The 12,543-nt window shown below is 42.7% G+C and overlaps 1 protein-coding gene across 4 annotated transcripts in view; it reads right to left on the bottom strand.

Moving 5' to 3' along the window:
- The window catches only part of ATXN3 (ataxin 3), a 34,703-nt gene that overhangs the window by 8,604 nt on the left and 13,556 nt on the right, over positions 1–12,543 (bottom strand). For 3 of the 4 annotated variants that reach the window (XM_040975143.1, XM_040975144.1, XM_040975145.1), the window contains exons 6-9: positions 9,268–9,355; positions 6,163–6,295; positions 5,692–5,858; positions 4,059–4,155 (exon numbers count right to left, since the gene is read on the bottom strand). In XM_040975143.1, coding sequence (XP_040831077.1) covers positions 4,059–4,155; positions 5,692–5,858; positions 6,163–6,295; positions 9,268–9,355 — 485 coding nt within the window. Of the gene's footprint in view, positions 1–3,737; positions 4,156–5,691; positions 5,859–6,162; positions 6,296–9,267; positions 9,356–12,543 lie in introns of those variants that run through there. The other variant, XM_040975146.1, reaches the window with a different exon arrangement.

Genomic DNA, 12,543 nt, shown 5'->3' with positions numbered 1-12,543 from the left:
CTCAGCATAAATTTACACTGTCTGATTTTCTTCTGCTTGTCTCCTCTTTCAAAGTATAAGCTAACAAAATGCAAATCTTGCTTAGCTGTTTTCCCAATGCCTAGAACTTTATCAAGTAGTATTTGCTAAAAACTTGATGAAAAATAAAACTTTATCTAATATGCGCTACAAAGTTGCCAGGAGTATTAATACATACTGACGTATCTTTTCAAAAAGAAAACCAATGCTACAAAAACATCCATTACTAAGTTTAAACAAAATGGTTAGACTATAAATATGCAAAATAACCTTGCTTAGAAAATACACACTAAAAGTATTGACATGGAACTGAAAAATCATGTCTGTAAGTTATTCCCAAAGAGTTCAAAAATATCAAGGATTAGGGGCCGCTATACTTTTTCTGCTTCTATGTAAATCTGACGTGAGGAGCCGGAGTGGTAATGCAGTGCATTAAGCCACTGCCTGTGACCCCAGCTTCCCACATGAACCCTGGCTCACTCCTGACTGCCCGTGTTTGATCATCCAGCTTCCTGCAGAAGCACCTGGGAAAGCAGAGGCAGGTGGCCTCCGTCCCTAGCCCCTGCCACCCAGGCTGGAGACCTGCACGAAGCTCCTGGATCCTGGCCTTGGTCTGACCCAGCCTGGCTGTCACGGCCATTTGGGGTGTGAAGCAGCAGAGAGATCTCTCTATCTCAATGTCTCTGTATCTAATTCTGACTTTCAAACAAATAAAAATAATCTTAAACATTATTTGAGGGTCTGGCGTGATGGCCCAATGGGTAAAAGCCTCATTTTGCATGATCCGGGATCACATATGAATGCTGGCTTGTGTCCCAGCTGCTCTACTTGCCATTTGGTTTCCTAATTGTGGACTAGGAAGGCATTAGAGGATGACCCAGAGCCTTGGGACCCTGAAACACGCTCCTGGCTTCAGGACAGCTCAGCTCCAGCTGTTGCAGCCACTTGCAGAGTGAAACAGCGGGCAGAAGATCTCTCTCTGTATTTCCCTCTCTCTGTAATCTGCCTTCCCAATAAAAATAAACAAATTTTAAAATAATTTGAAATAATTTCATGTATATATAAACACACAGAAAACTAAAAATAAAACTTACAAATGGTAACCTGCTTAACAATCCACAACCTGGGGATGCATTGTGGAGAAGCAAGTTAGGCATCTGCCTGTGATGTTCACAATCCCACATGGGTTTCGGTTTGAGTCCTGCCTTCCCCATTTCTGACCCAGCGCCCTGCTGATGCACCTACGACGGCCCAAGTGCTTGGGCTCCTGCACCAACTTGGATGGAAGATTTATTTTCTCCCCTTGGCTCTCCTTCAAATAAAAGTTAATAAACAAAGCAAAATAAAAGGAAAAAAAAAAGCCAGGTGACTCAGTTGGAAAATCTTCCACCTGCAAGTGCCAGCTGCTCTACTTCCTAGCTCCATACTTGTGGCCTGGAAGAGCAGTGGAGGATGGCCTAAGGCCTTGGGGCCCTGTACCGCTTAGGGGGTCTAGACGAGGTTCCTGCTCCTGCAGATTTGGATCTACTCAGTTCTGGCTGTTATGACCAAAGCGAGGGAAGTAGGGACAAACAGATGGAAGATTTTTCCCTGTCTCCCCTCTAAAATCTACTTTCCCAATAAAAACAAATTTTTTTCTAAAGAAGCCATAGCTTAAAAAAAAAGTACATAAAGATTTAAAAAGGGATCAGAACTTATTATTAGCCACACTACCAATAGCACAAGATCTTTTATCCAGGATCCCTCTGAATCTTACATATTAAAGATGAGTGTTAGAGAAAAGTCAACCAATGGGAACTATACGGCCTTTCCAGCTGGCCTTTCAGCCAGAATGCGGTCATGTGTGTGGGCGTGAGGCTGCAGGGCATTGTGTCAGTGATGCGGACCCAGGCAGCACACACCCACCAGCAGTCCTATCTCTGCAACGTGACACAACAAAGTCAGACTGGGGGTGATGGGGCACTTCTGGCACCTCTCCTCCTCCAGACTCTCCTCCCATTCTATGGAACAAAGTCTGCCAGAGTTCAAGGGAATGGCAGGCAATAGAATAGTTTCAGAGGAAACAGTTTTATTCTTCTTTTTAAAAATGTGTTTTATACTACTTATGGGATTATTTACTTCTTTTCCTAAGAGATTTAAAAGACTGGGTCAGGCCAAAGCCAGGTGTTTATCTGGGTCTCCCAGGTCAGTGGCAAGGGCTCAAGCACTTAGGCCATCTTCCTCTGCTTTCCCAGGATTCACCAGCAGGAAGCTGACTTTGAAGTGGAGCATCTGGAATCAAACTGGCACACATGAGATAGCACATATGAGACTGGCACATATGATACCAGTCTCCCAGGCAACATCCCAACCTGTTGTGCCACAACGTCAGCCCCAGGTTATTCTATTTTTAATTTAGGAAAAAGGAAAAATAAGCAGTTGTCAACTTTGAAGCTGTCTGACCCTTAGAGCTGTGATGCGTGGAGACTGCTCCACCAGCACTTAACACCAGCACCCAGCACCCATTCTTGCTGTGTATCAGAATTTAAACAAAAGGGTACTGTCTAAATTATAATGCATCTATTCATTTTATGAAATATGCAGACTGGCCAAAGGATATTTACTTAACTGAGAAATAACTGTTACACAATACATGTGTGACTCTGACTGGAAGAGAATGTGTCCAAAATAGTAACATCAATTACTGAAGAGTGCTGGAAGTGTTTTGTTTTATTCTGTAGTACAGAGGGTTAAGGCACCTCCTGCAGTGCTGGAATCCCACATGGGCACTGGTTCAAGTCCTGACTGCCTCCATTCTGATCCAGCTCCCTGTTACTGTGCCTAGCAGAACAATGGGAGATGGCTCAAGGACTTGGGTCCCTGCACCCACTTAAATTTTCTGGAATATTAATTTTATCTAACTATGTAATTTTAACACTAAATAAAACTAGCACTGATCAGGTATTTGATGATATGAAATTACTAATAATTTCCATGTAATTACCATTGTGTGACAATACTGTTCGCCTATATAAAAACAAAAAGCTCATATATCTCAGATATACATAGTGAAATTGTTATAAACTAAGTGATACAAAAGAGTCCAAGCTTGGAAGAGAGAGAATAGAAAGAATAGAAGCTGGGAGAATAAAAAACACTGGTCTTATGCCGTATTTATTCAATCTGAGTAATAATAAATAGTGGCTCACTAGGTTAGCATTTCCATTTTTGCATAAATCTGAAGCTCATTCTAATTTAGAAATGATAAAGCTAATTTGAGAATTTAAAAGTGCAAAGAACTAGTAAGCACTATTTCCAATTTTTAAATATAATGAAATCCATCAACCTATCACCGAATAAAGACTGGAAATACCTCACATTAAGAGGATGCCAGTTGTTCAGAACTTCGCTTCAAATACTTCTGAGTTACGATTTAAAATAAAACACAAACCAGATAAAAAGATGAACATTGTCATCATTACATCACCAAACGTAAACTGGTATTGCTAGAATTCTGCCAACGAAGGTTCTAAGATGCTTCTCAATTACAGACACACTGAGGAGCAGAAGTACGTGCACCTTGACACTGAGGAAGCACACTCAGTAACAGACCAGATGCAGCTGGGAACAAGGGCCTCGTGGCAGTGATGACTCAGCACTATGGTTGCCTCCGTGTCACTCGTGCGGATGGGCAGGAGGACCCACCCATGACGCGGCAATGAGTAGGGCAGTCCCTGGCACCTCTGCCTGGCAGTGAGCTTCCGCATGCAGGATGAGAGTGCTGCTGCATAGCCGACAGGATTCTGCAGGGCTGGTCACTAGGCATTGTTCTGATCCTGCTCCAATTCCATTTTCCTTTTGGTAAATGAAATTTCCCAAGGTTTGCTTTGCTCCATTTCTTAAAAATTTACAGATTTGAGACAATGTTTCTCCCTAAATCTACACTGCATGTTGCTGTAAATCTTCCAAATATACATTCAACTGTTCAGCAGTCATTTGCAAGCACATAAAATAGCCAAAAATGTTTAACATGAAATTTTAATTTGTACCAACTACTTTACTTTTCAAAGTAGGCTTCTCTTCTCTTCCGCAGTTCTTCTGAAGTAAGATTTGTACTTGAAGTCTGTGGAGTATCTTGAGACATATTTCTGGAACTGCCTGAACACAAAATAAAACAGAACAAGAATGGTTTTCAACACCAATTCAAGGAGTATGATACATTTATGCTTATCGCACTACTGTGCTATACGTTTAAGAAAGGCTCTAACATCGCAGGGAAAACCTGACGCAGGCAATCTCAGTTGAAGGTTACGTCCACTGCAACCAAAGCGATCACCCAGCTGCGCTGCAAGCAGACAGGAGAGCCCAAGCGCAGCGGCCAGCCCGGGCTGAGAAAGCATTAGCGCCATACTTGTGTGCTTGCCTTGTCTCACTAGAAATGAAGCTCCGCCTTCAAGCTCGTGGAATTCCAAGGGGAAAAGTAAGAGAACCCATTCTCCATACTCTTCCACCTCTAAACACCTGGGCATCACCACAGCTTATACTGCCAGGTCCACATATGATAATTGTACATTTGCATGCACAAAATGGGAAATAAAGCTGTTAAGATGAAAATGCACAATAACACCTGAAGTAAGCTGGTTCCTCTCTCTCAGGGACTAATCTAGCAGAGTACACAGCACACAGAACACTCAGGTGGCCCTGTGCCACGAGACATTCCGGCTAAACAGCCTCTGCATTCACGGAATTACAATTTTATGTAAACATTTAAGGAATTTAATTGATTAAAAACTTCCTTAAGGGGAAGCAAATCTGGGGCTGACACTGTGGCCTTGTGAGTTAACTTGTACTATCACCCCACATTGCAGTTTTGGTTCAAGTTCCAGCTGCTTCGCTTCCGACAGCTCTCTGCTAACTTGCCCGGGAAGGCATCAGAAGAGGCCCAAGTGCTTGGGCCCCTGTCACCCGTACGGGAGACCTAGACGGAATTCCCGGCTTTGACTGTGCCAGAGCTGGCCATTGTGGTCATTTGGCAAGTGAAACAAGAAATCAAAGATCTTTTTCTATCTTTGGCACTCCTCCTTTCACCTAATATTAAAAGAAAGAAAGAAAGAGTAGAAGCAAATTCATGAGAATTAGATAAAAACAAAACCAGTTCAAGTAAAACTAGCTTTAAGCAAACTTCTTCACTCTCCTCTGAGGCAATGGTATGCCCGATCAGCAGCAGAAAAGCCAGTCCCCCAGAGTGGCCTTAGCAGAATCAGTTTGCGTTGGGATTTTTTCAAATCAACTACTATTCTTTGAACAGGCCCTCCTATTATGTTGCACACATTTATAACATACAACACAATGATAAATGCTTCTGAAATAGCTGGTTGGGAGAAGCATCAACTGACCCCCGCAGATGAGCTTCAGTTGAATGTTATGTTAGCATGGTAGTTTAGCCAACTAAAATAAGCAGAAGGAAAAATATAACTGCATCAGTTAACTATAAGCAATATAGTTCTATGACAAAACAGGTTGTAAAATGTGATGTTTCAAAAAGTCTAAAGCAAAGCTGACTGTATATCGCTATTGCTTCTGCAATAATTGTCCAAGAACTTGTGCGAACAGAACGTTAACTTTCAGGAAAACTAGGGAGAAGTCGGATCAGTCCTTCAACAATGAGTTAAGCGTATATCAGAATGTCTATACCTTGCATACTGAGCTGAATAGCCCTGCGAAGATCTGCCTCTTCATCTTCCATGTCAATTTCCTGGCGACTTAGTGCCAGAGCCCTCTGCAAATCCTCCTCATCTTCGTCTAACATTCCTGACCCATCATCTGCTGCTAAGACTCGTTCCAGGTCTGTTTTATGGACTCTAAAGAACAAAAGCACTCATGGTAACCGCAAACCACTCTATTTCAGACATAACAGAGAGGCATCTACAAACCAAAGATCTTACGGCAAGTCAAAACCAACAAACAAGGTCTAGTTATGTAAAGAGGATGTAGAAATGTCAGTCTAAGTGAATACATTTAATTAATTCAGCTGGATTCAACACATGTCACTAAAGCATTACAGTCTACGAGAGCCACCACCCATTTAAGAGTAACACAGGGTTTAAGTCTTGTAATGAAAATGCTGTAACATCTTATACTCCGTACTTCAGGCTTCATTTTTACCTCTGGTCTTTCAGTTGTGCTAATTCTTCTCCAATAAGTTTTGGTCTGTGCATCTGTTGGACCCTGATCATCTGTAAGAGCTGGTCAGCTTCACAGTCTGGCAGATCACCCTTAACAACAAATATAGAATAACCTAAAAGGGAGGCAAAAGTGAATAGCTGAGGAGAAAGTCAAAACTGAGTTTAGAGCCCCCAGAGAGGCAGAGTAACACAGCACAGTCAAGTAGAAAAAAGAAAAAGAGCTGAGGAGTCGGAACCACCTCTGTTCAAACACCAACTCATAGCAGTAGGGTGACTGAGGTGACACCCAAGTCTCTAAGCCTGCTTTTGTCCATCTGATGAGATGACTGAAACAGCCATCTCACAGGGGACCAGGAGAAACAAAGGAAGCCATGTCTGCCATGGGTCTGACAAACATAGGGGGAGGTCAGCCAGGAGACTCGCTCCCGGGACAGAGGCAGGCAAGAGCAGGTCAGGCAGAGCAAGGGGTCTGGGGCCAGACCACCTTCTTCACAATCTTCTACTTACCCAGGTGCCCAGTTTCTGTCAATCACTTCACCCATATGTTTTTGGTGTCTTTAATTGTTACCTTCAGCTGGTAACTTCCTTATAGGTACCAGGAGTTGGGATACAATCATGTTTTTAATAATGGGCAACAAGGATAAAATGAGTCACCTGTGGGAATAGCTGCCCTGCCCTGAGACAGACACATAACTAAAAACAAGACTGGACGCCAGCACCCCAATCTACTCAAGATGCCACAAGTGTCACTGGAGTTTCCAAAGAATTACAGGCATCTTGTATAATTTTTTATGAACACCATCCTGGAAATAAAGGATTTTCCCAGGTGGACATTCCACACAAAACCAAGGGAGCATGGACTAAGCCTAAGTCAGTTCCACCAGCTTGGATCTTCTCCACAGTCATTTTTCTAAATTTTGTAACTCGTAATGGGAAATCCTGTGGAAGCATTAATAAATAATGAAACAAAGATCAAAAAGACTCCAAACAATTGAGCAGTTATTTCAAGGGTAAATATATTCAGAGGTCAGAGGGCTTAGCATGTTTGCTGCCACTAAAGCTGTCCCAGACCTTAACACTTCCTCGAGGAGTGGATTCTCTGCCTTGTTTACATGGCAGTCAAGACGGTGGGTTTTACTCGACTTTGGACTTTACTCTGCGTGTGCTGGGAGCCACGGAGGGCTCCGAAAAGAGGGGTGACAAGCGTCAACTTTATACAAGCACTCTGAGCAGCTTTCTCAGTAACTTATGAACCAATGCTGAGACAGGAAGCCTGATGGACAGAATGAGGGGAGGAAAAAAGGCAGTCTTTTATATCCAAGTTCAGCTTGATGCTTTCTGCACTTCAAGCGGAGATGTCTAAGCTAGAAGTTAAAATTCTAACTCGGGAACATTTCCCAGGAACGTCTGCACTAGAAGTCTGGCATCTGGAGAGCTGTGCAGGCCAAAGATAAAAGCTTGGCAATTATTGGCATATAAAATCTGATTTAAAGAGAACATTTAAAATAATGGGATGACACATATTCAAAACGAAACCTTGGATCACTTTCAAGAAACTGTGAAGATAAAAAGCCACAAAAGGAATCTGAAAGAAGACAAATGTAGAGTGTGCTTCAAAAAGAGAGGATTGGGCCCAGCATGGTAGCCTAGCAGCTAAAGTCCTTGCCTTGCATGCACCGGAATCCCATATGGGCGCTGGTTCTAATCCCAGCAGCCCTGCTTCTCATTCAGCTCCCTGCTTGTACCCTGGGAAAGCAGTCGAGTACAGCCCAAAGCCTTGGGACCCTGCCCCTGCATCGGAGACCCAGAAGAGGCTCCTGGCTCCTGGCTTTGGATCGGCTCAGCTCTGGTTGCAGTGGCCGTTTAGGGAGTGAACCATTGGATAGAGGATCTTCCTCTCTGTCTCTCTTCCTCTCGGTATATCTTACCTTCCAATAAAAATAAATAAATCTTACAAAGAAAAAAAGTTGCTTTAAAAAATAAAGGTAGGATCCCAGGGTGTACTTTGGCTCAGCAATTCACTCCCCAAGCAGCTGGAGCTGAGCTGATCTGAAGCCAGGAGCCAGGGTCTCCCACATGGCTGCAGGGTCCCAAGGCTTTGAGTCATCCTCAACTGATCTCCCAGGTCACAAGCAGGGAGCTGGATGGGAAAACAGAGCCACCAGGATACAAACTGGTGCCCGTATGGGATCCCATCGCATGCAAGGCAAGAACTTTATCCACTTGCCACTGTGTAGGTCCTGTTTAATTCTACTTTTCCACAAACTTTTGAAGTAATCCCATACTACGTAGTTATTATCCTGTATCACATAAGGAGTAATAATAAAGGAACAAAACTATGTTCTGTACAGATACAGTTATTTTTAAGATCCTCCCTCCATGGCCAGTGAAATCCACAGGAATGGAGGGCCACTGCACAGAGCCAACGCAGCAGCAGTCCAGTGCGCAGAGCACCGTCGCTAAATTCTACCCAAAAGGAACCAGATCTCCCTTGGAGATGAGTTCAAATCCAGGGCATGGAATACACAAGACAAGCTTGTAATACCTTGTTAAATGAGAAAGCAAGCCTTCAAAAACTATCTTAGGGGCTGGCCCTGTGGTGCAGTGTGTTAAGCTTTAACCCGCAATGCTGACTCCTCATAGGGGCACCAACTAGAATCCCCACTGCTCCACCTCTTATCTAGCTCGCTGCAAGCGTGCCTGGGGAAAGCAGTGGAAGACAGCCCAAGTGTGTGGCTCCTGCAACCATCTGGGAAACCCGGAGGCAACTCTAGATCCTGACTTTAGATTGGCCCAGGCCTGGCCATTGCAACCATCTGGGAAGTAAACCAGTGACTCAATGAGTTCTTTCTCCCCTCCTCCCTCCACCCCCCAGGCTGTGTGTGGAGCACTACAAACAGAAGCGCCAGGTGTCAGACTCTAACTGAACCTTTTCATCCAAAGTGGGGCCCGCAGCTCACACCTAAAACACAAGCTTCGTTTCACCGCCACAGCCGACACAATACGGTTACACTCACAACCAACGAGCTTATTTCATTCAGCTATTTTGAAAAACAGCATCACAAAGTTTTCAGTCTTTGTTTACCTTCCTGTTGTAATTGAGCCAAGAAAAGTGCAAGGTATGTATCAGATATTAATTCTGGACCCGTCAAGAGGGAATTCAAGTTAAACCACTGGAAAAGAAAATCAACAGTTTAGTGTGCGTCACGGGTAATGAGGAAGAAAGTTTCACACGGCAGGACACAGCACAGCGAACGCGGCAAAGCTGGCCAACTAGTGGAAATACACTGAACTCAGACGAAAAATAACGGAATAATCTCATGTGACTTCAAAGAAGTCAAAGTATGAGCTCCTTGCTGTGCATTTTAATACACACATCTCTAAAAAAAAACCTGAAATAGTGTTGTAGACTTACTACTAACAAGTATTTCTTAAAAGTTTTAAATCATAATTGAACTCCTCTAAAAAGTAGTAAAATTAAAAGCTGATGGTACAGACGCACCTCAACTTCAGAAGCCGTTATGTCCCAACAAGCCAACTCTTTTCTAAGCTGACATCCTGAGCTGAAAATACAGCTAACAGCCTTGGCCTGTGAGGCTATCATAACCACAGCCCAGTGATCCAGCGCACGAAGTGCCAGGGGCCTACCCTTATGACCGCGTAGCTGACTGCAAGAAACAGCTTGCTGCCACTGTCTGGCACCACAAAGAATTGTCTGCATACTGCTAACTTGAAAAAAAAAAGATCCCAATTTAACATATTGTTTCTAGCTAACATGCACAGCTTTCACACTACCATAAATTTAAGAAAGTCTAAGTGGGGGCAGGCAGTGTGCCGCTGTAAGGCTAAGGTCCCTTTGGAACATGCAGGTTCCATATTAGAAGTCTGGGCTCAACTCACAACTACTTTCAAATCCAGTCTCTGGCCAATACACCTGCAGGCAGGATGAGTCCCTGCCATCCACATGGGAGAACCACACGGAGTTCCAGGTGCCTAGCCAGGCCTGGCCTAGCCACTTGGGGAGTGCATCCAAACTCTCTTATTTTTCAAAAAGATTCATTTTGTTCGACTTGGAAGCCAGAGTTACAGAGACAGAGAACTTCCCCAAGTGTCTAAAAAAGGCCAGAGCTGGGATGGCCTGAAGCCAGGAGCCTTTTCCAGGTCTCCCACACGGGTGCAGGGCCCAAAACCTTGAGCCATCCTCCACTGTTTGCCCAGGCCATCAGCAGGAAGCTGGATGGAAATGGAGCAGCTGGGACTCTAATACCCACAGGGGCTTCTGGGGCTGCATGTGGATTATGTCACCACACTGACCCCTAGTTTTTCTTTTTAAATTCTTTTTTTTTCTTTGCTTCTTTCTCTTTTAAATAATTTTAAAAAGAAAAAAGTAAACAGAAAAAAAGAACCTTTCTAAGAGGAGTTATTATAACAGGGACCGATGCATAACGTGTCCTTACTGATGGCAATAATTAGTCTTTTTCCAAGTAGCAATCCACATAGCTAATAATCTTACTGCTATGAAATAAAATTGAGAACCACACAAAATGTTCCTACTACTTATAATTTTGCCCCAAATACTCCAGTTTTGAGAAAGGCACTCCCAGAAGCAAATTTATAGTCACCAATTTGCTTTATGAAAATTGTTAACCCTCTGTCACAAATAATCCACACCATTTACCAGGATGGGGAACCTGTTTTCTGCCAGTGGCCACTAGATACTTGTAACAGTATTCTTGGATCACAGAAAGCAACCAACTAAAAAACTGGCTGCTTCAGATTTACCACATGTTGAGTCTTGCATATTTGCCTTGGCAGGGCCGAACAAATAATTTTGCTGACCTACTACTTCCCATGGGCTGGTATTCCCTGATCACGACCTAGAAGTTAGATCATAGGAATCCTAATTCAAACCATAGAACCCAGCAAGTTTCCAAAGCTATGGTCATGACAATGTCACTTCAACCACTCGAGCTACGTTGTGACAAGGAAGAGAGTACTTTTTCCACCAATCTCTTTGGTTACACAGGAATCTCCAGTAAGAGTATGGTGAAAAAGGCCAATTTTAAGCAAAAACATTAATTATAACCACAGGCAATAAACTAAAATTTGATGTCTTCTATGTTTGTAAAAAACGTAACAAGTTATGATTAGAAAATAGGATTTTAAAGAATCTCCTAAAATAATCATGTAAGTTTAACTATAACTCAACACAAAGGAAGTTTTGACATCTAAGTCTTCAGATCCTAAACAGCTAGCAATTAGATAGAAAAAGAACATCAGCTCATCATTTCCTTTAAGGAGTAACTAGGATCCCGAGGCTAACACCCCAGGGCAGTGCCCTGCCTGCGCTCCCATGAGTGTTAGCACCCATTCAGAAAGTGCCCACCTGAACCCCTGTACCACAACTATTGGATGGCTCTGAGCACCTCAGATGAACCCTAACACATAAACATGTGGGACAAATCTGCTTCCTACTGGCAGACTTAAAGGTTCACAGTAGGCCATCTGTCTTGAATCATCTTTTACCGATTTAAGTGATTCAATGAACTCTCTTGTTGACTACATTTATCTTTTAAAATTCACTTTCCTTTTTAAAACCACTTGCTACATACAACCAACTTGCAAAAAACTTGCACAGTTCACATCTGTAGCTCAAGGGGCTGAACAACTGTACACAGCTGTGAAGCCATCACTGTGCGCACCTCCTGTTCGTTGGCCTTCCCCTCTGTGGCTCTGCCGACTGCCTCTTCTGGCAACTGCTGGCCCACAATACTTTGCTACCACACATGATCTTGCACCTGTCTAGCCTTTTACATAAATGGGAACACAGAGTATGAAGTATTTGGATCTGGCTGCTGCTTTCTTTCAGTAAGGTCTGAGATTCATCCATGCGATGCCATGACCAAGAATGTATTCATAACCATTACAACAGCCACATTCCCCATAACCCTCTTTCAAAGATGCAACATTCTAACAAAAGAATTTTAAATAATTTTTACTAAAAAAAGAAAAAGTTTGGTCCAGACTAGGTCCATTTTTTAAAACCAGAAATTATTTTATGTACATATATTTATGACATGACATGTTAGAATTCCATGAGCGATCTTGCTGTATCAAAATCAACATGGCAATGTTCTCGTTCACACCTGATCCTGCTAAAGACTTTAAGACAGTACAATGTCAAATATAAATTTGAAAATGTAATAACTCACAGGAAATCACATAAAATCCTACTTAAAGGTAATGATATCTATTTTAGCTTTTTTTTTTTCTAGTTAAAACTTTTTATTTTGAACTTACGGTACAACTCTATAGGGTTTGGGATTTCCCAAATCTATTTTATGTTAAATATAGAAGTTCT

Source organism: Ochotona curzoniae, unplaced genomic scaffold, assembly GCF_017591425.1.
Source record: "Ochotona curzoniae isolate NIBS_2020 unplaced genomic scaffold, NIBS_Ocur_1.0 contig_2688, whole genome shotgun sequence".
NCBI classification, from domain to species: domain Eukaryota; kingdom Metazoa; phylum Chordata; class Mammalia; order Lagomorpha; family Ochotonidae; genus Ochotona; species Ochotona curzoniae.
This window is presented reverse-complemented; position numbering and strand designations above follow the sequence as displayed.